The 25601-nt window shown below is 40.1% G+C and overlaps 1 protein-coding gene across 1 annotated transcript in view; it reads right to left on the bottom strand.

Annotated features, from left to right (window-relative positions):
* Positions 1-4378: 4378 nt before the first annotated feature.
* Positions 4379-25601, bottom strand: part of CNOT10 (CCR4-NOT transcription complex subunit 10) — a 32326-nt gene continuing 11103 nt past the window's right edge. Inside the window, exons 7-19 of the mRNA XM_063155282.1 lie at positions 24963-25046; positions 24083-24200; positions 23069-23218; positions 21223-21425; positions 18518-18639; positions 17748-17924; positions 15084-15164; positions 10297-10410; positions 8802-8932; positions 8016-8051; positions 7787-7914; positions 6475-6550; positions 4379-4672 (exon numbers count right to left, since the gene is read on the bottom strand). Of these exons, the coding sequence (XP_063011352.1) occupies positions 4518-4672; positions 6475-6550; positions 7787-7914; positions 8016-8051; positions 8802-8932; positions 10297-10410; positions 15084-15164; positions 17748-17924; positions 18518-18639; positions 21223-21425; positions 23069-23218; positions 24083-24200; positions 24963-25046 (1575 nt within the window). The 3' untranslated portion in view covers positions 4379-4517. The remainder of the gene's footprint in view (positions 4673-6474; positions 6551-7786; positions 7915-8015; positions 8052-8801; positions 8933-10296; positions 10411-15083; positions 15165-17747; positions 17925-18517; positions 18640-21222; positions 21426-23068; positions 23219-24082; positions 24201-24962; positions 25047-25601) is intronic.

Genomic DNA, 25601 nt, shown 5'->3' with positions numbered 1-25601 from the left:
CTCAGGACAGGCAGTTTAAAACCAGTGTCTTGGGGTTTTAGGCAAGTTAAGTAGTGATGTGCAACATACCCCGTTTTACCTGTGGAGTTAAGTTGCAGAAGCATATTTTCAGACTACTCTGTTGGAGGAAAAAGAAGTCCTTTTTCCTCCCCAGCTCATATTAAGGGGTGGCAGAAGTGGGTACAGGAGACCCCTAATGACAATAGGCTGTGTTGGGTTTGGTAAATGTTGTGGTGGGAAATGTACATTGATGTCTCTAAGTGATCTTACGGGTTAACAAGCCAGACTGGCATCTTTTTCCATCATTGTTCAACCAATAATGGTTCTAAAAATGCTTTGTGTACCTGCATGGTCTTAGACCTTCTATTAATGATTGTATCAACTTACAAACTCAGGTAGATAATTTTTTAAGCTCTTTTCATAGAGCCTTACTGACTGAATGTTAAATGTCTGTGTACTGATGTAGTTAAGTAACTTCCTTTTGAACTACCAGACTAGTTTAAAAAAAAAAGTCCTTTTATAGGTTTGTAGAGTATTTTTCAGACAATGTAGTAGTTTTTCCTTCAGAGAGAGAGATGCCTGTTTCTGAGGGTTTTTTTTAGTGGTTGTGGGGTTTTTTTGGTTTTTTTTTTTTGTTTGTTTGTTTTGGTTTTTTTTTTGTTTTGTTTTTTTTGGGGTTTTTTTGTTTTTTTGGGTTTTTTTTTTTGGTTTTTTTCTCTAAAATGACTAAGAGGTTTTTAACTAGTTTGTAAGGTTTGCTTAGTCACCTGAGTTGGTGGGGGTTTCTGTGACTCTTGTTTGTACTGTGCATTACCTGTCATGCCCTGCTTGCTTCGTGCACAGGTCCTTGGAGGAGTTGAGGGTGTGAAACACATGCCTGCAATTTAACTCAAATAGGAACTGCAAGCCTTGAACAAAATGAAGCTCAGCCTCATAAAACTAATGTCAAACATGCTTTTTTTTCCCCTCCCTCCCCTCCCCCTTAATTGGCTGTAGATGTATGACCCACCTTAGAAAATTTTCACTACTGATTTGTAAGTAGCATTGCCTCAGTGCAGGTTTGCATTGGGATCCAGACTGATCTTGTAATTCTTTGGATGTTGGGTTGATTTGGTTTCTTAGTTTTCTGTTACTTCTTTTCTACTTTAGTAACTAATGATGCTGCTCTCCTGATAGTAAAATAGCTCAGGAGGTCAGACAGTGCTCTGCTTTTAATGAGCTGCTCGGAGCTTTTCTATCTAATTGAAAATGAGTCAGGCTGTGACAAAAATTGCCGTGCTCCAAAAAGGGCATCACATTTCTACTTGGACAAAAAGTGATACAATTTTTACTTGTCAGATGTTGAGTACTGCAGAGAAGAAAGCATGACAGGTTATGTGCAAACTTTTATGTAGAATAAGTGAACAAAATGTTAGAACCCTTGTGTTAATGGAGGCTTCTGAATGTATCTTTGTGGTCCATAGGGAAGGCTGAAGGATGTAGCAAGGAGACGATGTATCAGCTACTGGCAGCCTTAAAACAAAGTCAGTGTCTCTCTGGACTTTAAAATGTTCCTATGCAGTTTATTTTATTTTTGTTTAATCAAATAAATGTGAGGTTTTTTTTCATGGCAACTCTGTGTGTGTGTGTTTCTGTACCACCCAGAAAAAGCCTTCTCTTCTATCAGGATGCAAAAAAGAAAAAGCCCCTCCTAGTTGTCCGTGTTACTAGAAAAGTCCTCATTGTCGTGACTGGGGGAAAGAGTTGTGATATTGAACTCACTGCTTCAAACTCCATCCTTTTTTTCCCAATATTTTGCCAGGAAGTTTCTGGTTTAACTTTTTTAGGTCCGTTTGTCCATTTCTAGGTTTCCTTTCCTTCACCTTGGCCACTGAAAGAATGCTTCTTCTGCATGGCAGTGTAAAGCAAAGTCATCAGAACATTTAATAAGTCTCTCTGTCAACAAAAGTTGGGTTAGTGGAAAGCTGCCATTTTTCCTCACTACCTTGGAAAAGGTTTGAAAAGAAATAGTGAGCATAGGAAGATGCTCTACAGGTGAGGTTGAGAATTCAAGCCACTGCCTGAATTCCCAACATGGGTAGCAGTGGAGGTGGATTCCAGGCTCTGGAAGTGCTGTCTGCTTTAGCTTTTCAGAGCCAAGATGCCTTCTGGGCATCAGCTGTACAGCTGTAGGGCTCTCAGCACCTCCATCAAAATCCATCACCAGGCCATTGCCTTATTCCTGCTGGAGCAGCTGGCAACGGGAGTACAGAGATCCTTTCGAGTGGGAGGGAAGAAGGGAGAAGGCCCTGTGGAGGTGGGGACAAAGGCTACCCAGGTGTGTTTGTCCAGCTTCTGTGTTACTCTGTATTCCCTTAGCTCCTCTGTGCCCTCCTGAAGGCAGCTGGTACCCAAAAGCTCCCTGAACACCAGGAGATGGCTCAGGACACTGCTGGATGAGTGCTGGCCACTCCTTGCACCGGGGCCATGGTCACAGCTAAAGGTGACAGCAGTGGCCACAGGCACGGAGCAGGAACAGTCCTGAGGCAGCAGCAGTGCTTGTGGTGTGTGCTGGGGGAAAAGGGACTGCACCCCTTTCTCCTGCTCTGGGAATATGAGCCTCTGTGCTGCTGCAGGGGAGATCCTGGAGGTAAGGGGAGAGAGAGGGACGGGCACCCTTTCCTCAGGAAGGGGCCCAAACCAAACTGCTGAGCATTGCTGGATTTACTAAGAGCCCTCTGCTGAGCCTGGGCTGCTCACGCTCCCCGTTTTCTACCGAAGGACAGCTCCCCGTTTTACTTGACCTTCACTTCTTTCCTACCAGAGATCAAAAGGATTGAAGGGAGAATCCAGGTCCTTGGCTGCTGCCTCCCTTGACGTGTTATGATATTTATTTTTCCTTTCTGTTAATAGCAAACGCTGGACGCTGAGAGCGGCCATCCCCGCCCGTCCATCCCGCAGCTGCGCTGGGGGCGGAGCCGCCTCGGGGCCCCGGGGCCGCGGCTCACGTGCTGCGATAAGAGGAGCCTTATCTGGGAAACAGCCGCATCCTTCACCGAGCCCGGGCACGGCCGCAGCAGCTTTTGCATGTGAATGCCCCGCATTCCTTGGGGGGCGGGGAAGAATCGTCTCCATTCAGGGCCCGGGACCACACAGGGAGCATCTTGAACCTTTTTGTATTTAATCAATCTGCTCTGAGGTAAAAGATCTATCTTTGTTCTCTCTTTCAAGAAAGGTGATCGCTACCAACTTACTCCTGATACTTTTTTATTCCTAGTGTTTCTAAGCGGTTTGTCCCTGCCTGAGGACAAGGGTGCGTTGCAGTGATGGAAAAGGCAGCTACTGGGTTGGATTCTGAAAGGATTGATCTGACACGAGACAGAGTAGCAGGTCCCAAGCTGCTGCTTCCCTCTGGAGACACAACACCTGTGCTCACTCCACAACTTGCACATTGTTGAATAGGCTTGCTGTGCTGTTTCTGTCAGCTGGTTTCTCCAAGATGATGGATACAAATCCTGCTGCCTTCCTTCCTCTCCTGGACACACGTGCATTCCCTCACACGGTACTGGGAGCAGAAGGGGCAGGCCCTGAATCCAAGGTGCTGCTGGGAGAAGTGACCTTTGCCTCCAGCCAGCACCTAAAGTACAATGCCAGCAGCACAGGAGATAAGGTGGTAGCTCAGCTCTGCCCTGGAGATTATCAGGATAGCTGAAATGGCACAAAACAGCCCTGGAGGGACTGTGAGAGGAGTGCTGGGCTCCAATTATCTTGCGCCTCTCCTGTGCTCACAGTCAGTAACCACAAGGTCCTTGATTATGCTCCATCTTCCTTTCAGTAAAAGGCAAATATGTTTTTTTGTTAAGATGAGAGGTATTCCTCTACATTGGAAACTAGATTAAAAAACTGCCACAATTTCCTCTCCAAAAGAAAAAAAAATAACCAAAAACCCCCAAAACTCCGCCACCCACCCAACCCCTGCTCCCCACAAAACAACCACCCCAAACCCAACCTTTTTCTTATAGCCAGATCCATGCTTCCTCCATAGCTGCACCCTTACACCATTCTGTTGGGCAAAGGAAAACCAGAGAGGGAAAAAAAAGTCTCTAAGGAAAAAAAAAGAAAAACAGAAACAGGTTCCCTCTTTGTTGAGGAAGAGCATGTATATATATATGCTTATATATGTCAGAACAGCAGCCAACACAACAGCTCAACTGCTCCTTCTGGACTTTACTGCAGGTAAATGGTTTTCTCCACTCACTGCTCTCCCCTCTATTCTCTTCAAAAAGAGCTGAATTACATACTTGGCTTTTTTTTTTTTTTTTTGTAAATAAACTACCACTCCCATTCAAAGCAGGTGCTAACCTACCATCATTCATTAAATAACCTTTACAAACAAGTCTTTTGGTTTACATCTTTTATTAAAAATTTACATAAACAAACACACTCCAGCAATTGGGGTATTCAGGTGTCCTAGGTTAAAAAAATATACAAAATCCCAAGCCCCCCTGACCAGGGCAGCAGCAGGTTCAAGTACAACCTCACTTCCTTTGAACAGTGGTGAAGGCTGGCATCTGAATGGGCTGGATGGAGTGGACTGGCTGGAAAACAGGCTTTTTCCTCATGTCAGAGAGTGTTTTCACAGAAGGGAGCAGCTGGTTCCTCTTGATGATCTGCAGTGCCAGCTGCGTGTTACCTACAAGACAAGTTTCAATTAAAACCCCATTTAATGGCATATGAATTACTGTTCAGGGACAGAGCTGATGAGCCAGCCCTGGGCCCAGGCCAGGTACACCAGCAGTCCCTCCTCTCCAGTGAAATGCTGGCACAGATAGGAAAAGCAGTAGACAACAGGAAATATGAAAAAAAATTAGTTTTGATTGAGTCCACCTATTCTCAGCTGAAGACATCAAGTTTTTACCTCAGAGCTGGAAGATGCCAAAGCACCTTCTAATTTCCCAAAGGTCACCTCTTCTCTCTCCCAGCTGCACAGCGAGGCTCTAGACCTCACACAAAATGCCCTCACAGTGTGACACTGCAGACAGTAATGCAAATGCCAAGGGGATCAAAGATGTTTTCAAAAGAAGTAATCTGATTTTTAACTGTATGTACACTCCATCAAACAACTACCACTATCCATGGAAAACTTACTCTGTTAAAAATTAAACTTGTAAAATTACAGGAGAAAAGGCACTGAGTTGTGAGGAGAGTATTTTTCTCTCATAGTTTTCTTTCCCTGAAGTTTTCGTTTCAGAAGAGATGCACCATTTTGTTGTCCTTTATAGAACAAAAATGTCTTTAGCCTCCTTTAGTCACGTACTTAGAGGAGGGTGAGGGATGGAAATCCCACTTTCTACTCTTTTCTGCTCTGTACATCTTTATTGCAGAAATAAAGGTTTCCAAAACTCCAATTTAGAAACATCTTTGTAAGAAAAGCATTGTAGAAGTCTCAATTCCAAATGCAAATGCTCAAATCCTCTGCCTGCCTGCAGTGCAACATCACTGAAGGGGAACAGGCACACAGAACATTTCACAACACTTGGATATGAAGTGCCCCCCAAGGAGCACAGGTCTGCAACCATGACTGCTTCAAGCAGCAGCTGCACCAGTCTTCTCTCACTGCAGAATTCAAGCGCAACCTTTCCAGTTTCCCATTATGTAGAGCTTTCCCCTCCTACCAACCAAGTGGAACCTTCAAAGGAAAGCATTGTGGAAGAGAAAATTATTGGTATTACAAGCTTTGCTGCCATACTTGCTACACAAGCCTTGACACAGCTTCTTTGGGAAACTTGGATTGTGGTTGGCTTTTAATGGAGAAAGCTTTTCAAACCCTCCTTATAGCAGAAACTTCATCAAGAGTTTTACTGAGAATGTAGCCATGATATTTTATGAAAAATCCTTTTGTTAGGATTTTTTCTCCTGTGAAGCTGAGAAGCCTCAGAGGAAAAGAAAACCAATCTGTTGTTGTGGAATGCAACAGGTGGATCTGTGATTGGTCTCATGTTAATTAATGGCCAATCACAGCCCAGCTGGCTCAGACTCTCTGAGAGTCATGACCTTTTGTTATCATTCCTTTTTTTCCTTGCAAGCCTTCTGATGAAATCCTTCCTTCTATTCTTTTAGTATAGTTTTAATATAATATATGTATATCATAAAATAATACATCAGCCTTCTGAAACATGGAGTCAACTCATCTCTTCCCATGTTGGGGTTGCCTGCAAACTTCTACAGAGCCTATCCAAGACTGCTGAACTCTGCACTAAAGATAGAAAACTTCAGCTCAGGAAATGAATATTTAGGAGGTGTGTGTAAGAACAGGATGGCTAACTATGGAAGTGAAGGTGCACATACATGGATCTACAGCAGGTTAAGAAGGAGGCAGGGCTAAAGTGTATTGTTCAAAATAGTGGCACAACTCCCTGTAGAGTAGGAATGATGAGTGCTGCCCTCCTCCCTTTGTATCCCAGACTTAGGTTGCCTGAACACCTCCCAACTTACCATTCTGCAATTCAAGATACACAGCCAGCAGGATGGCCTCTGGAGGGATCTCTTTGGGGTGGATCAGCGAAGCAGCCTTATTGAAAAACAAGAGGGTGGAGAGAAAAAGTGCTTAAGAGAAAGATCCAGAACAAAGAAAGTGCCCCTTGACAAGATCAATTCATCAACTAAGACCAGATTTTTTTCAAACTCATACATTCCATCAGTTTTAAACATGCAAGGAGAGACTGCAAGATTATCTACATAGCAAGATTGTTTCACACTAATTAGCAGGACCATCTGCTGTGTGCTTATGTTCATATGGATCTGTATTTCTTGGGCCAGCCTAGCGTGGTTTCCTGCTGAGGTGACAGGTGAAGAAGGTAACCTCCACTGCTCCAAAGTTCAGAATACAAAGTTAACAAACACTGTTCATTAACTTTCCATATACAACCATTTTTCAGCTATGGAGTCAATGAATTTATTGTAGATGCAGAGCCCCACTGTATTTTACACCTATGGGTGGCCTTGCACTCCTTTGGGCTTTACACAGGTGTTACAGAGCCCAGGCAGAGACACCTGCCCCATCATAAGAAGCCTCAGCAGGAAAAAGAGCCAGACAGCTGCCTTAAGTAGCTGAGAGCCTCAAAGAATTTGAATCTGTTCACATACACAACCGCTGTGAAGTAATTTGGAAGCTGCTGTTTGAGTTTGTAGCTCAACAATGCATCCAAGCAGTGTTCCTGACAGACAGGAGTGGCTGCAAAAAGAGAAACATCACGCTGAAAGAGATGGGTCCCAGCCATGAAAAAGACCAAGTGACGCGACACAGGCCAGGTGGAGACAGCATTTCAAAAGCAGCACTTGAGAGTTCCTGGGACAAGAGGCAGACAAGGAGCATGCTTCCAGCAGAATTGTAGTTTGTTCTCACAGCCCTAAAGATAATAGTTCTGATGGTGAGTTAATAAATGACTAGGGAGAAAACCTTCTCTGAATTATAACAATTACTACCAAACCATTAAAATGACCACAAAAAAAACTCAAACAAGTTAACTTAAAAAACGTGAAAAGGCTTCCCAGCCATCTTCCACTGTTCTGATATGAAAGGAAAATGCTGCCTGTAGGGGTATCGAACTTTTTACACAAGTAAGAAATTTGGAATTAATTTTGTTTTTAATAGAGACTGGTTCATAAAGACAGAGAAAAGCCATCATCTCAGCAGGGTCTGCAAGTAAACTGGGCTGTGAAATCACCAGAACTCACTGTGATCTGAATGGCACTTTGAAGGAAGTACATTTGTCCCTAAAGCTGCCTTGAGGTTTGTTTCTCATACCTGATGAAGACACTTTCGAGCTTTGTCATATTCACTCCTCAAGCAGTAAGCACTTCCAAGGTTAAACAACATCATTGTTCGAGCAGACGTGACCGAACTGGGGTAACACTGTGGGGTCTGCTTGCCAGCTGCAATTAAAAGAAAATAAAATTCTTCTTTTCCTTACACTTTTATTCCAACTGGCCAAGTAAGTTCTTGTACTCTGCTGAATACAGTGGCTGGTACTTACAAGATTCCATTGCCTCATTCTCTCCTTTGTCAGACCCTGCAAAGAAAAAACAAACACGTCATGTTCTGTGACCTTTTTTAAAGGTTATTACAAAAATAATACAAAGATACAAATTTTCTGCTTTCTTTACAGTCTGACATTAAAGAGGGAAAACAGATCAGTTTGCTCAAGAGTTTACATCATTCAAGACTTCCTATCTTCAGTGTTGTGCTTTTAGATTTGCAGATGAGTACAGTGAGTTTACACTGCAGGCATTTCACTGGAATCAGAGCTGCTGTAGACTCTACAGATGGCTCTGAAGTACTTTTCTCTAACAGAATACACACTCCCAACAAGAGGACTAAGATTAAGGTCTCCCCACTCCCTATATCTCAGTAAAGTATTCTGCAGTATGACAAAGCCTGGTTTAAAGACCAAAAAGCTGGAAGAGATAATAAATGACATAAAACCCAAACTTAACCATAATAGCATATTTAACAAAAACAGCTTTCAAAAATTTCCTTCAAACAAGTCAGAATACTACAATATACAGTCCTATTAATGCTACAGAATTAACCACCTCATAGGAGTGACAAACAAGGAAAAGACACACCAAACACAAAGTAAGAACTGAAGCCAGGAAAATAAAAACACAACAACAGAAACACAATACCCTCCTGTATCCTGCAATAACCTACAGGTCTTAAAACAAAATGTCTGAATCATCATTATATCTGTGTCTACAAAGCTACAGCAGGAAGGCAGCTGAAAGCATAACCAGTTATAATGAAGTGTGGATGCATTAACCTTGATCCTGCTCATTTGAAGAGATCCCAAGGGAAACATCAGTGACATTCTCGGGGTTCAAGTGAGTGATGGCATCAGATATTCTGTCTAGAGAGATGAGAGCTTCTGCTGCATACAAATGCCCAAGAAACCTACAACAGCAAGGGTCAGGGTACAAATGTCAGCACCGCAATCCCCACAGTTTGTTATGAGAGACAAACAATGCAGTTTTTGATGTGAGCACATGGGAACTGTTACTGGGAACAATAGCATGGAAGTTAACTTGCTCATAAGGTATTGTCATAATACCCAGTTCTACCAGTTACTGCTTTTAGGCACCAAAGTTATAAAAAAATTCCACACCTGAATAATGACAATTCATCCATGCACAGGAGTTTCCATTCCACAGAGAAAGTATCTTGGTGGGGCTTTACTCAGAGAATTAAGAAAAGCCACCCCAGAATATGGATACATCTACAATTTAAAGTGTTACATTAATTTACATTCAATAAAAATAAAGCACCTATTTTCCTGGGACCAAGAAACACACCTCTTTGTCTTTGCAAGAGAATGTTGTTTAGCATTTTTTTCATTACATAACAGTAACACAAAATTATGTGTTACCTTGCAAACTCCTCAAAGACCTTGCTAATACAATGGCTGTGCAAAAGAATGAGCTGCAGTAGTGTGAAGAAAAAAGCCAAAGAATTTTACTGGCATGGACCAGTTTAAAGCATGGTGCCAGCATATAAAAACAAGCACGAGTTATCTTGCCTTCCACCATATATTACCAGTTTTGAAAAATATTACTACTGTAAAAACTTCTGCTATACTTTATCTTGTGCATTAAGTGCAGTGTCAGATGGATAGGACTGAAGTTGCCGTTTTTGAATTTGTAGAACTCTATGAGAACTGCTGGGTAGAAAAAGAATGCACTTTGAATATCCTTCCAAAAAATACAGTGCCAAATGAGAGGCGACCGAGAGAAACTGCAGAATGGAACCTACATAAGCAGCAGTAGCAGTGACAGTGCTGCTGACAGGTGAAGTGACAGTCCTGCACACACAAGATCTGTTACCCTGAGTGACTGAGCAAACCTTCCCCTCTGAGGCTGTAGTTTCAGAAGTAACCTTTCAGCTGTGTGGGTTTGGGCTGATGTTGGCTACCCACAGCTGCACATCCCTGCCCCTTGTGCTGTGCCAAACATGTGCAACCCTGCAGTGAATCACAGAGACCTGATGGTCCTGCTGCTGCATGGGACCCAGAGCTGGAGAAACAGTAACAAAAGCAGCAATTGATTCCAAATTATGTGGAATTCATATACAAAGGAGGGAATTCATGTTCCTGTGTATCAATGGGCATTTAGTCAGGGCTTCAACAAGAACAGGAGCAGGTCAAGCAATTCTTTGCATCAGACACAAATTTGGCAAGCAAATACAGACACTGGATGCTTCAACTCAGAACTGTCCAGCAAAAAACAGGGCTGAGAAAGAAGAAATGACCTCATCAGACTTACTTAAGAGACCCTGAGAGCTTTGGTTGCTGCAGAAGTTTATCTGCATGATTCAATGCCATAAGGTTATCCCCCAAAGCCAGAGCAACGTAAGCACTACACGCAAGGATCGAGCACCTGGAAGAAACAGACGAAAAAACAAAGGGGAGAGGGGGAGAGTCAACATGTTAAATGGAGAATTCTGTGATTCCAAACACACCTGTTAAATCCTCTTTCTTGTTTAGTTTAGTTTAGCTAAAGAAATATATCAAACTTTCAATAATGACTTCCTATCTAATCATGAAGTTAAAGAGTTTTCATTATTTATGGGCTTGATTGTCCTACGAATATAAACCAAGGATCACCATGGTGTGCTCAGTAAGATTTTGCAGTTTTCATCATAAATAACAGACTAAAAAAAGATGGACTTCACCATGTGTCATTTTTCTCATGGGCAGTTTCCCTTTCTCACACTCTTGTTACTGGTCTTGCCTTGGACCCATTTGTACTCCTCTGCCCTCCCCATCTGTTGTAGAGAACAGTAGATTGCTATAAGACACACCCTACAGACACACAGTAGCTATCAATTAGGCTGTAACATATTTCACTCTTCTATTGAACAACATCTGCACACAGGGAGACAAACACTGGAGAATCTGGTACTTCCAGTTTTGTGTTCAGTTGAGGGCTGCAACCCAGTGCCAAGACTCTGAGTGATCCATGGCATTTTGTTGCCATCACAGACTTGCTTATCTTTCCAAAACCAGAAAATCTCTGGCAGTTCATTTAATGAAATCTGAACTACTCACATTTTCCATCTTCAAACAATAACCCCACATCAGGACGCCATCATTAGGCCAAGCTTCACACTTTGTAATAACTGCCCCCCTCTCCAAACACTGTTCCTGGGCATATTTTCCACTTGGTAAAACATCTTTCAGCGCAGGCTGCCTTGTCCTCAGGGCACAAGCCTCTGCCCAGGACACCCTGCTGTGAGCAGGGCTCTGCTCCTCTCCAGGGAGGACGAGTGGATGCTCTGAGTGGGGTCTCAGGTTGGGAGGAGAGGCGCGGGCTCTCCCGCTGGTCGGCGGGCTATTACTGCCCAACCTTCTGGCAACTGTCAAGCCCGCTTTCGGTCCAGCAGTAAGTCATGTCATTCATGGCAGGGCCTGGGGTGCCTTTATTCCCCTTTCCCAGGAGGCATGCTCCTTAATTATGCACAAGTAGGATAAGAAACTTCTCCAGTGTTTTCCCCTACCCCCCACTTCCTCTCCACCGTGTCCAGATGTCACATCTAATCTGAGCACATACAAAAGCTTGAGAGAGGGAGAGGAAAGCTTCCCCAGCTCAAGTCCCAAACCTAAAATATTTCTGAAAGGTTGTGACTGGGAAGGGGGATGGAATGGGGAAAAAAATCTCTGCAATAACAGCCCGCTTCTAACTAACCTCTTTTTGTCTCTACCTCAAGGAAGTACAGCTTTTAAATCAGCACAGATGCTGCGTGTCACCAGCAAAATACCCTTAGACACAAGTCAGGGCCTGCAGAGTAGGTTACTACTGCCCTTCCCATCAATGTGTGTTACATTTCCCACAACTTTTTTAAAGCCTATTTTTATTTCTGCAAGTGTAAATTCAAACACAACACATGCTCCAATCACACAACAGGATGAAACCTACTCCTCTGCTCTAAGCACTAGCCACTGTTTGCTGCCACATAAGAGCAGGCAAAAGCCTTTAGCAACAGTCATCTAAGGAGGAAAACATTCAGATTTCCTCCCATGCAGTTGTGTTCTTGCACTTGGATCCATTGTTGAGTTGGCTGAACCGAAGCTCAGGAGAGCTGACAGCCAACCGGAGCAGAAGAATTGCAGCACAAGGGAAAAGACAAACTAGTGTTTCACCCCGCTCAGGATTCTGACAAAACTCCGCAGGTCGCCTTTGAGCACGGCAGACTTCCAGCATCACCGAGCCTCCACATGCCCTAAATAAAACTGCCTTTGCACTAGGAAAAAGAAAAATGTTTTTTTAAACTGCCAGATTATGTCAAACAGCCTCTTGTGTAGGTCTAGGCAACAGGATTTGTCAGCCCACACAGACTCTAAGTTTACGGAACCCAAACTCCACATCTGCCTTGCTTTATTTCTCAGGGAAATGGCAAGCCAGAGCAAATCCAGTCCTTCAAAACTTAGTATGAACGCACCAAAAATGACACTTCTAAACCATTAAGAGAACGTCACAAATGTGAAATAATTTCAAACAGCTAAGCCCAGCAATGGATACAAAATACCTACTTTTTATGTTTCAACACAGGCAAACAATACAAAATATTAAGAAATGCCAAATGCAGACTGTGCTTTCTCCAAGGGGAAAATCAGCACCAGCAAAGGGGAGATGAGGGAAGAAGTACACAGTGGCTAAGAGTGAGGAAGAAGAGAGTGAAACAGCTATGGGTGATAATCACTGTAAGCTTCTAGCATTGTGACAGGGCCAAACAGACCACTGCAACCTTTCAATGGGTAACTGAGGCAAAACTGGGTAAGCGTGGAGAAAACAAATGATTCCTTTAACTCTATCTGCTTTGAGGGCAAAATTAGGGTTCTTACACAAACACCTTCAATCTAGGGAGAAAGACTACAACAAGGTCTGTTGCTGTCCATCTCAACTTTTACAATAAAATCCACAAAATTTTCCAAACGTGCATTTTGTGAACCGTGGTCTAGCAGAACATCTTTTCTCTTGATGTATCCAAACAGTATTAGTGGCTGTGGTGTGTGGAACATACCACAGCCTGAGAGCAGAGCAGGGGAAATGGCTTGTCCAAGGATGAGAAGCACCAAGGAAGATTGTTTAGAAGAAACTCAGAAGAAAAAAACTGGAGTTTCTACTTCCAATGCATAAATTCTTAGCAATGATTGGTGTCCTCTCAAGTCTCAGAAGTCTCCAAGACTTCTGCTTGTTGTTTTTAAAACCTTGCAATTGAATTACTGCTTTTTATGAGAATAGTCCACTCAACTAGTCCACCAATTTGTGCAGAAGTATCAAGCAATATAGAGGGCATGTAAACCTTTTCCAGATGATATTTTTAGCTTTTAAAAACTGTTCAGGGGCAAAGGTAAGTCAGGCATTTTTAACTCTTACAAGGATGCACAACTCTATAAAATCATCCAAAAAAAGCATTCAGAGTCCCTTTTCAGTTCTAGAAGTAATAGAGGTTTTTCAATTCAGCGACTTGTCAGGAAAAAAAATTGAATAGATACCTATTCCTTAGGATAATCCTTGACAACATCCAGAATCCTTTCTTCTTAATTTTCCTGGACTCAACAAGAATTTCAATTTTCTCACTTAGCTCCTTAGTGAGCAAGGCTACAGGACTACTATTTGAGTGTAATGTATTTTGCTATTCACATCTTCAGAAGCTTAGAAACAATTTCAGCAGAACCTCTTTCTAGGAATGTGTAGTCCTCTAGATTAAACCAAAGTATGTAGTGAAAAAAAAACCCCAATGTTTTTCCTTTCCTCATATGAAGTTCTTTACCAGAAGCAGCTCACTTCTTGCTGAACTGCTAAGTTTTTCCTGACATGTTGTCAGATTTCATCAGTAGATAACAACAGCTGATTGTGAAAAATAAGACTACGTATTAAAAAAAAAAATCACAAATTGACACCATGTAATTTTGACATGTGGCAGCCACACTTTCAACAGTCAGGAGGAGAAAAAAACCACAAAACCCACAAGCAACCCACATCACTGATTTTAATCCAGCATGTTCTATTTCAAGTAGCACACTCTTGTACCACTCCAGAATAAATAATCGATGTTGCCTCACAGATTCCTCCTGAGGTACTTTTAAATGAGTACAAAAAGATTTGCTACATGTAGTGGAGCAAAGAAAAGGTTAAGCTGGTCATTATGAAACAGAGGTTACCTGGGGTTAGGCTGAAACAGAATGTTTACCTAAGAGTTCAAGTGGGAAATTAGTGTATGCTTTGTCCATAATAGAAACTTAAAACAGATTTCTATTTCCTAAACAGGTGCAAGCTTTATAATAAGAGATTTTCAACAAGCTGGAAGCCACCTGAAATAATTAACATTGCCAGTAAATGGTAATCTTGGGGAAAAGTAGAGAGACTCCAGATAAAATGATACTTATTTACACACACGTGAGTTATTCCACCTGGAGAACATTCAGACTTCTGAACACGCAGTTTAAGGATCTTTGAGAACACATAAGAAATCTACAATGAAATTTTACATATATTTTTCCATTGTGAGAAAGTCAAATGCCTGGACAGAGGCATTTTTGCTTTTTATTTTATGTAAACTAGGGATTTATTCCTGCTGAAAGGAATACCATTCTCATTGGTAAAAGCATTTATGCTGCTTTCCACTTTCATTTTTTTCCCATCCAACAAGCATATAATGTGGGGACTGAATTCTAAACTAGCCTTGCTGTGGTTTTAAGGGGAAAAGGTACATACAGGAATTTCCATCCCCTTCCACAACAACAATGTCAACAGCCATTCTCAGGCTTTTTAGATTTGTCCTTATGAGACTTGCTATTTTCAGCTTTGCCCAGTATATAACACCAAACTTACAATACTGGAATCAAGCAGACTGATCTACCTAAGCTGCAATTCTGGATGGTTTCTATTTGTTCAGATTCAAAGCCCAGAAGAAAGGAAGCACACACATTTGAAAAAAAGATTACCAGCTACAATTCAACATCACAGGTGGCTACAAAAAGACCCCTAGGAATCACAATTAAGGGAGAGGCTTTTTTAATGATGAATATTTGACATAATTTACTTGCCTTAAATTCTCCAATTCCTGTTTCTTCAAAGGTGAAGAAGGAGGAGCTGCAATGAATTTATCCCCTTCGTGACTTTTATTGCTAGAATAAAAACAGTGTATTACTATAATAGACAATTTAAAAATTCTCAGTGCATTTTTTCACTCCATTTAAAAGAACATAAATTCTGCAGCTTAAAATAGAGGGAGTTGAAGTCATTCACAGATTGAGGCATATGTTCTTATCCTAATCATTCTACTTGAGAAGGAAGAAGTGGGACGCTTGCTGGAAAGGATTTGACTGACAGACCAAACAACCCACACCATTCTTCACAGCCTTGAACTATTTTTGAAGTTCAGTGCAGGATAAGCATTTTTAACTGGAGGAACACAGAATTTGCTGCATTTGTAGCTTCTCTCCTTTTGGTCTGTAAGAAAAGCCATAAACTGGTTTTCTCTCTAGACCTCTTAAAAACTAGTTACATAAATACTCTAGAAAGATAACCCACAAAGTGCTACAGCTTCCTTTAGATTTCTAGCTTCCCTTTATTACAAAATGCCTCTTCTATTTTTTCCCAAATAAAATTCCACTTTCTTAAAATTACACCTTTTTTTGGAGGGGGGAAGCATTTGGGGAGTATTCATTCCATTTAAGAAGTATGAAACTTCACCCTCCAATATGCTGAAAGAACTTCCTGGAATGAGAATTGAAGAGACAGCTAATGGCTGTATCTTGGCAGTGAGAGACAGCAAGGTCTAGAAAAAGATTTAAAAGAAAATTCAGAATTGAAACTGAATCTGTCCACTTAACAAGAACTTAGTTTATGAGTTTCATGTCTCTCTATTACAAATAGGTAAGATAACTCCAACATGCAAAACATACAGCAGAAATTTCCAAGGAACTCATACTCAATAATGCTGTAGAGCATATACTTCATGCCTTTACCAAAAACTTGTTCCAAAAAATACCCTTAACCACTAAAAGCATTCATTCTTTTCTTGTGAATAAGAGAAGAATCTGCTTTAAGAGTCAGCTTGCTCAATTAGTGGGATTTGCTTTAAAACCATTCTGTTCAATTAGTGTGATTTTTTTCAAATGCCTTGTATGTTTTACTGTTCTCTCACAGAGGTTCCCTTGTCAGAAGGAACAAATCCTTAGAGAACCTTTCAGAATGTGACACAGAAATTCAAGAACAGCCTCTTTTGTTGGATATTTTGAAACTGGCAATGACTACTGGAAGATATGAGGGAGTCCTTTCTTTAGCTTTTTTCAGCTGAAGAAGCATCTGGTTTTGAAAGCAGAAGGTAGCAAAGGATCTTCCCATAGAGGGCATGTTTTCCTTTCCTCACTCCAACAAAAATAAACAAAAACCACCCCAATAGAAAACAAAAAAGGAGGTCTTGTCTGAGTAAGGGGCACCATTTTGTTTTCATTACAGCCCCTTAGTGAGCCCCAAAAGCTTCAAAGTGAAGTCCCGTTTAAACCAGAGAAGCTTCATCTCAATGGGCTGCATATACACTTGCCAGAGAACCTCCAATCTTAGTAAAGAGAGAAAGAAAAAAAAAACCCTACAAGAAACAACCAAACAAAAATAAAAACCCACAAACACCCCCTCCTCCCTCTGACTTTAATAAATCATTTGGTCACTTGACAAGACAGACTGTAATTGGAAAAACAGGACTACAGAGAGCAGCTTTCAAATATTGTTGCAAACAGTAACAGCCACTGACCTCCAGCCACAGACAACCTCAGAATATATGAGGATGCACCTTGTGCCTACACAATACAGTATGTGTACAATAAATCCTGCCTTGTGACAAATGGATCTTATCTTCTTAACATTTATCTGTACTCAGGTCTGACAAAACCAGTGTTTTTTCATTACTCTCTAAGTAGTTCAAGTTCTACCCAGAAACTTTTTCCAGATGAGTTATTGTAACATTTACCCTCAAAATGGTCTTTAATGAAAGTGTAGACTATGATCAAAAGTTATTCTCCAAAAGGAAGTCCCAAATGTACGAGGTGATGCAATAAATTAAGCCACCTTCCTTTAACATACGTGTCTACAAATTACTTTTTCTGAATTGTTATTGACAGGAAAGATTTTTCTTAAATTCTTTTCTGCAAAATATGATTATTAAGCAATAGCTCCATGCTGCTTTCCTACTTACCTTCTAAATCTAGTTTCCCATTTTAATGCAAACACAACAAAGCACACTAGGGCTGATGAATGTCAAATCTGATCATGGGGAAATGTTTACAGCTGAGTTTCCAGACATTCAGATATATATTGAATCAAGTACATGGCGCACGTGCGCTCACACACAAAATCACTGTAACATGAAACTTCACTTACAATTAGAGAAATACCAATATGCACAGCAGGAGGGTGTGGGAAAACATAACATTTGCAGCACAGAAAAAAAAAGATGGCCAAGGGAAAAAATAATTTCACTGTCTAATTTAATAAAAGCTGATAGGGACAGGAGGAATCAATTCAGTATTTTATTCTTACATTAAAACAACAAGCAGCTAAACCATTTCCTTGAACATACCAGCATTATTAAGAGAATCTACAAATATGTTCTGTTTTTCTGCTGACCAAACCAGGTAAATCACAGACACAGACCATTGGCCCAGAGTTCCTCTGGACAAAAAGAAGGGCTTATATTCAATTCTGTTTACCTGCATGCTTCACTGCTTTCAGAGTTTTCTGTATTTCCCCCCAGCTGATTATTAGTTTTAGATCCATTTTCCTGCTTGGGCTCCTGTTGATCTTCTGGCAGTAGCAGCAAGGCATTTCTTAGACAAATCGCTGCAAACTCCATGCTGGCTACAGGTATTGCTGAGGACTGCCCATCACTTAAAGAGACACAGAAGTTGACCAATAAGTAGCAATCCTACTAAATTGAAAATAAAAGCAGAGCTCCAAAAATACCTGAATGCAGAGAACCTTCACCCCAAAAATGTTAAATAACATTTTAATATACCAAATGTAAATTATTAAGATGTAGTACCTTGTTATCTTTACATATTGAAAATACATCACATGCCCAAATAGATTCACTAGATTTTTGATTTCACTTACTCAAGTTTTATGGCCGAGTAGCTAGATTCTTCCTGCATTTTTCTAAAGTGGATTACTGAAAATATATGTTTTTAAGTGAGAAAAAGAGGACAGATTCAGCTATCTGAAAATGAAATTTCAGATAAGTAAATTTTAAGCTTTAATATTCATCTTACTTACAATAAACACACAGTTAAGCCCTCTGCTGGCTACCACAGAGGAGGCACAAAATGATGTTTAAGACTCACCAAGCATTTTAGCATGCCTCTCTCTTCGCTACATAAATGAACAGTTATTCCACAACAGTTTTAAAATTTCTGATAAACAGATATATATCCTTAACAAAGCTATAAAAACAAAATAAATAACCCATGGAAAACATACTCACTTATAAACAACATTCTGTATGGACTGGGATGCTAGGACTATCTTACGGTGGTAGCCTTGACCCACTATTGATTGCACAATTCCCTTTTTGCTGGGAAGACCTTTAGTCTCTTGTTCTGATGTCTAAAAGGAAAAAAAAAAGAGCTTAAATATCAAGGCTATTGAATGAGAGCTTGACAAAGTAAGTGAAGGCTGAAAGAAGACCTTGAACTCTGCTAAAATATAAGAATAATGGATACAGTTTTAAATCTAAAGTACAATGAAGGATCAGGCACCTTCTATTGTCTTTGTGTTGCAGAGGGGTTTTATTGCACACAGTGTAAGCACAGATTAGTTCTGACAGCTTGTCTGATAGCCTACTGACCTAGTTTCTCCTCTGTTTTGAAAGCAAAAGAACAATGAACCAAGTCATATTAAAAGAACTGACAGGATATCTAAAAGGAAATAATTTGATCTGCCACATAACATTCAGACTTGGCACTGTAACGCTTGCCATCTTCTCTCCCTGCTTACACAGCACTCAGAAAGCTCTTTGGAAAAGCTGCTCCCAAACTGTTCCACAGGGAACACAAAGCTGAACAACAACATAGGCAAAGATACATTAAATTAACTTGTTTAATGGATTGTTGAGTGCAGACATATTCTGGGGGTCAAGTAAATTTAAAGTACCCTAATTGTCAGTCCCAAGAATTATCTCTACACCATGTTTACTGGGGTTTGTTTGGCTGTTTTACCATGAGCCATCTTAACTTCATTGCTAAGTTTAGCAAGTGATTAAGGGTTGCAGTTTTAAGAAAAAACTTATCCTAAATCTGGACTTTCATAGCAGTCATTTTTTCAAAAATTTATCAGAATCCAAAACTAGACTGACATAGTAGCATAGTAGTAAAAATATTGAAATGGTAGCATTTACTGCCAAATAAAAAATGCATACACTGAGTTTGGATATGAAGCACATATTTCAAAAAAGGTGTTTGAAATGCAGGTGTTTAACGGGCACCCTTCTTCCATTCATATTTTGTGCTTACAAAATACTAAAGTGGGTGAAAATTAGCTTCAGTGAAATTGCTTTTCTGCATGGTGTTCAGAGCATAAATATGAATCCATGCTTAGATATAAAGAAATACTGCTGAGTTGAGTTACAAATTGAGTTACAAGGTCAAATTGAACATATTACTGACTTTAGGACCTCACTTGCCATGTTGCAAATCTAACAATTTAAAGATACTTTCTCTTTGCCTTTAATATTAATAGCATCCACAATTAATTTTTTTAAGATTACAAATTTAGGGAACAACAAGCTGGTTTTTTGACATGAATTCAACTCTCTGGTATATCACACATTATCATAACTGTACAGGAAGAAAGCCTCAGGAACTTGGCATAATCTACTACTTTGGCTAGTCTGCAGTAAATAGGGAAATGCCCCATAAGGATCTTTATTTCCCTATTCCAGACTGCTAAATACTATCCTTGTAAATGGAATCCTAGCTTTGGGTTTTTGCCACAAAACCACTAATCCACTCTCATACTCAGCTTTTCACTAGACATGATCAGATGTGTATTCTTTATCTATTTCTGACATGCACCCAGTAGGATTGATACAGAAAATTGCAAAATTAGTCTGAAGAAAGCTGTTTTTCCTGCATTTGCTGTGCTTTATAAAACTCAGGCAATCTGACAAGTAGCACATACAGAATCACAGTCAGTCCAGTTTTGACCCAATACTCTTGAATCTTCAGTGCTCTGCCTCTGAAATTGGTATACAAGCAAACCTCTGCTATAAAGCTGTATCTTTCTTAAGTTCTCTGAAATAGAGATACCAAAATATTGAGTACTATTCAAATTCCCAAAGGAAAAATTATTAATTTTGTAATTGGATAATGTGCAGTCAATAAATGCACAGAGGCCAACCAGAGAGGAAAAACAGAGGATTCAAGGATGGAGGAAAATATAGTGAATATAGCTATTTGCTCAATTCATCCCACACATTCTGTGTGAGGAGTGCAATGGGCATACTGTGGGAATAACTGTATAGGATCATGCAATTACAGATTATATCATCACTCCCCCACACTTAAGGGGTGAATTACAGTTTTTACAGGGAATCAAGTAGAGTGTATCTTAATTTCACAGACATACTATTTAGGTGCAGCTTTTTCTTCCTGTCCTCAGCCCTCTGAATTTTATCATGTGGGTTTATCCTAAGCATACATGGATCAGCAGGTTGAAAACAAGATGTCCCACAGGACATGTAATATGCCTGCCATCAGCAGGTTTCCACCAACTTTGCCAGGAGAAGAAGGTGAAGGCTTAGCAATTAGAGATTCCATTTCCCAGCAGGTGTGATCCCAACAGCTTCAGGATGGAGAAGGCTGATCTCTGCTTCCTCAGCCTCTGTCACTTTCAGACTACCCACACAAAAGTCTCACCCCACTTAATCTCTAGTGGACAATAAGTGAGGAAACAATGAAACTTCAGATGAGCTTTGGCTGCATGAAGAGAAAAAGACCACATGCAGAGTTCCCTTCACCTGTTGCAGCTCCAGATTAAACATGTAAAAATACATATACACAAGAAATAATCTGGATTTACAGAGGTGTTACAACATCAGGCCTTCAAAATACACAGTTTAACTCTAGGTATTAGTTCCATCTTTCTGTAATCACATGCCATTCTTTAGAAGAATTTTCCAAAGCTACTTACCCCTTTATTGGCAGCAATGCAGCATTCTGCTATTCTCAGCCACAGACGAGGGTTTGAGTGATAGACCTGGACTGCCTCAATCAGGCATTCAAAGGCAGCTAAGGGCCTCCCAATATGCAAGAGCTGAATCCCACAGTTATAGAGCAACTCGTATCGTTTGTTAGTCAGTAGTGTACACATGGGTCTCCCTGAAAATTTTTTACCTGCAGAAAAGGATTACATTACATTGGATGTGCAGCTCAAGACAGCACAAAACTCAAAGAGGGAAGCTGTGAGAAACACCCCAAAGCTACCAAAAACCCCTCTCATTGCTGAAATCCACTAGCCCCCCTCTCTGTAAATTTCCTTCATACCAAAACCGATTTCAAAGACAGATTAATTGTATTCTTAATTAAGACTGAAGTACATTAAATGCTAACCTCATACATTCCTTATCACACAAACTAACTGTATACAATAGTACTGAATCCCAGATTTGTGAGAATACACATCGACATACATTCCAGAGAATATCGATTCCAGAAGAAAACTTTGCTGTTAACAAGCATAAAACACTTTCTGTCTTCACATTAATAAGGCAACACTAGGTCCAGGGGAGAAATGGGAAAAAAACCCAACAAAATGCCAGATAGTGAGTACATTTTAAAGAAAACAAGAAATGAAGACAATTATAATTTCATCATGAAATGATGAAGACTGAGTGAGGAGGCCCTCTATAGTCAGATAGGAGAGGTCTCACATTCACAAGCCCCTGTGCTGCTACACTTAAAAAACAACAGCAGCAAAACACAACTTGCCTCTGGGACAACACAGAAGGGCATAAACAATCCAGGAAATTCCTGGAAGGTGTTTATGATTCCCTTCTCCAAATGTTGAAGGAGCCAATGAGGACAGGTCCTATACTGAACCTCATTCTCACCAACAAGGAGGGGCTGGTTGGGACCATGAAATAGTGGAGTTCAAGATCCTTAGGACAGTAGAAGTATGCACAGCAAGCTCACTACACTGGACTTCAGGCAAGTAGACTTTGGCATCTTTGGGGGTCTGATGGGTACAATACCATGGGGTAAAGCCCTGAATGGAAGAGGAGCTCAAGAAAGCTGATTCATATTCAAGGATCACCTCTCCCAAGCTCAGGAGTGATGCATCCCAACAAAGAAGTTGGGCAGAAGTGCCAGGACGCCTCCTGAACAAGGAGCTCCTGGACAAATACACAAAGAAAGCATACAAAGGGTGGAAGCAAGGACCAGCAATCTGGGAGGAATACAGAGAAACTGAGCAACCAGGGACCAGGTTGGAAAGCTAAAGTCCTGACAGGATCAAATCTGACCAGGAACATCAAGGGCAACAACAAAATCTTCTATAGATATGTTGGTGATAAAAGGAAAACTAGGGAAAGTGTGAGTCCCCTCCACAAGGAAACAGGAGACCTGATTACCCAGAATATGCAGAATATGGAGAAGGCATCCTTCATGCCCTGATGATTCCACACATTGTCAGCTGGACTATAAATAACCTATGCAAAATAGGCCACAAAAACTTTTTTTTGTCATACCTCCCTAACTGATGGACAAAGTCTGTAAACAAGAGAGAAGTAATTGTCCCGGCACCATGGTACATCACAAAAACCAGAAAAATAAAGAACATACTTAATCATCATCATGTATTTCTGGCAACAGCAACCACCTTCCTACATCAAGTTATCATCAAAATTCTCACCCCCCTTACCCTGCCCTCCACAAAAAGATGGAAGGCGAATTTTGCTGATGATTACTCAGACCTTCTGTTCTATATTTCTTAGACTTGCCAACCCCTCTTCCACCATCTGTTTTAATCTCTTGCTTACCTGGATCCGAGCTGCCTGTTCCCAGCTGTGCACATGCATTATCATTTTCTTGCAAGGCCTTTTTAAAGTAAAAAATTCCTAAATTGTGCTTTCCCATTGCAAAGTGGATGCAGCCAAGATTGTTCCAGAACATACACCTTAAGCATTCACCTGAGAGAACAACAAAAGACCATTTTCATTCAGTGAGAGTTGTTGCTAAGGCCACAAAATGCTCCAGTCACTTTCTGATGGGTCAGCATATTATGGCAGTCTATTAAAGATGGTTTTCAGTGAGATGTTCATGGGTGACAGTGTTACATCCAATATGACATACACATATATTTATGCCAACTTAACCATACAAGCAGGAAATGCATTCTTCTTCCTAAATATATGTTCAGGTAACACAGTGAGAGGTTTTTTCTAAATAATAAAGGACAAAAAATATAAACTTTTCACTTATCTGCTGGGGACTAAAGTTTTACAGGGTTAACATGGATAATAAAGACAAAAGAAAAAAAACCACCCTAAAATCCAAATAACCAGACTATTAGCAAATTAAACAGACATGATTTTAGTCATAGCCTAGGAAGTCTACTAAATGAACAGTATACTGTGCAAAAAAGCTAATGCAAAAAAGTTATGTGACAGTAAAATTTTCAAAAAAATTTAAATCATAAAGAGAACTTTAAGCAGAAAAACTGCCAGAGAGGCCTCAATTCTAGATCTAATAAGTTGCCTTTTGTTTCATTTATTGATTAAGAGACTCAATCATGAGCCTTGCAAATATGACACAGCTTCATAAATCCATTTTCACATACAATCACAGCCTTCTGTAGAAGAATGTTCAATGAAAATCACTATGTTGTTGTGTGAGAGTACAAGAAGAAAGATGAAACACATTCAGCAGATAAATCCATTACTTTCAGGGCTGACACTGTTAAGTAATCATTAATATCCTTAAAATTGCTATCAACAAGTAGTTCTGTTATATTAGACACTGAAGTACCTGCAGATGAAGGGGTTTTATTTTACCTGTTTTCATGAAGCCTGGATGTTCGGCAATGTTGGCACTGTTTAGAAGTTTGACAGCTTTACGATAATTGCCTCTCAAATACTCAAAATTGCTCTTAAGAAAGAGGGAAGGAGCTGACTGTGAAGCAGAAAACAATAGTTAGTTATGTCTTGGTTGATGATTTCTACTGCTAGTGTTATATCACTTCACAAACTTGCTTCTCCTGCCATTTAAAAATAAATGGGTTTAGGCCATGTTACTTTCAAGAACTCTGTCATGAACTTTAGAGAGCCTGTCATGGAAGTGGCTAAGGAGAAAAGATCTCTAAAGGATCTCTAACCTGTCCTCTAATACCTTCCTCCTCACACCTCCCCTCCCTGCAGAGTTCCTTATAGGCTGGAATCTTCCAACACAGACCTCACGATCCAGAAGGCGTTCTGTTAAACTTGCTTTCCAGCAAGACATAAGCCTCCAAAAAATGTCAACAAAAAAGAAAAAAAAACAACTCAAAAAAATGCCCACATATCCCAGAATTAATCCTTTATAAATTGCTTTAAACTACCAATTACATCAAAGTTTGTAATATGCAAAACATCTATAGTAAACTAAAACTTATTTAATTGCAATTATAAAGAATGCTGAATCTGTTTATTATATAGTGTTTCACTGCTATTTTGGCACCCCAAGGCATATTTTTTTAGAAACTGAAAAGAGCACAAATAAGAAAATTCTACATTGATTACATTTGCACAGATATTATAAACCCAACTGACTACATAAAGAATTACTTCAAACATCCACCCTCAATAAGAACTTCTTTTGTAAAGAACATTACCAAATTCAGTTTTAAGATACCGAACACATTTAGATTAGAAAAACAACAGCCTTAAGAATACTTACATTCCCAGCTGTATTCATAACAGACTTGATCTCCCTTTTGCATGCTTTTAATGACTTCATCTGGATATAGGCTCTCACCTTATACTGTTAAAAAATTAAACTTGTTAAATAATACACAATAATTTCTGCAGGTTTGCAAGACAAACTGTATCTAGATATTTACTGCAGAATATTTTATATATATTTTTATAATAGGTAGCAAAAAGCTATTCAAAAAGTTTTCACAAAAAAGAAATTTTATTCAGACTTTAAACACCACATTTATAGGGTTTGTATCACAATAAGCAGATAAACACTTTGTTCAATGGCCAACATCTGCTCCATATTCAAACACAGACATGAGCACTTAAAATGACAAACTAATTAAAATAATCTAACATCTTAAACCCAGACATTTACCTACTAAACTGAAAACACAAGTAAGTGAATGCTAATAGAGAAGCACTCTGATTCTTCACGTATTTTTCAACAGAACAGTACAGTGAAATAAAACCTCAGCTGATTTAGACTGGAGGTTGAACAGACAAATTCAGTGCAGTGAACTGTCATGTAAAGAAATAATTATAACACACAGGGACTGAAATGGTGGTGGTGGGCAGGATGCCAGGTCAATGTTTCCTGTACATGGATCTTACAGAA

Source organism: Melospiza melodia, chromosome 1, assembly GCF_035770615.1.
Source record: "Melospiza melodia melodia isolate bMelMel2 chromosome 1, bMelMel2.pri, whole genome shotgun sequence".
In the NCBI taxonomy this organism is placed as follows: domain Eukaryota; kingdom Metazoa; phylum Chordata; class Aves; order Passeriformes; family Passerellidae; genus Melospiza; species Melospiza melodia.
This window is presented reverse-complemented; position numbering and strand designations above follow the sequence as displayed.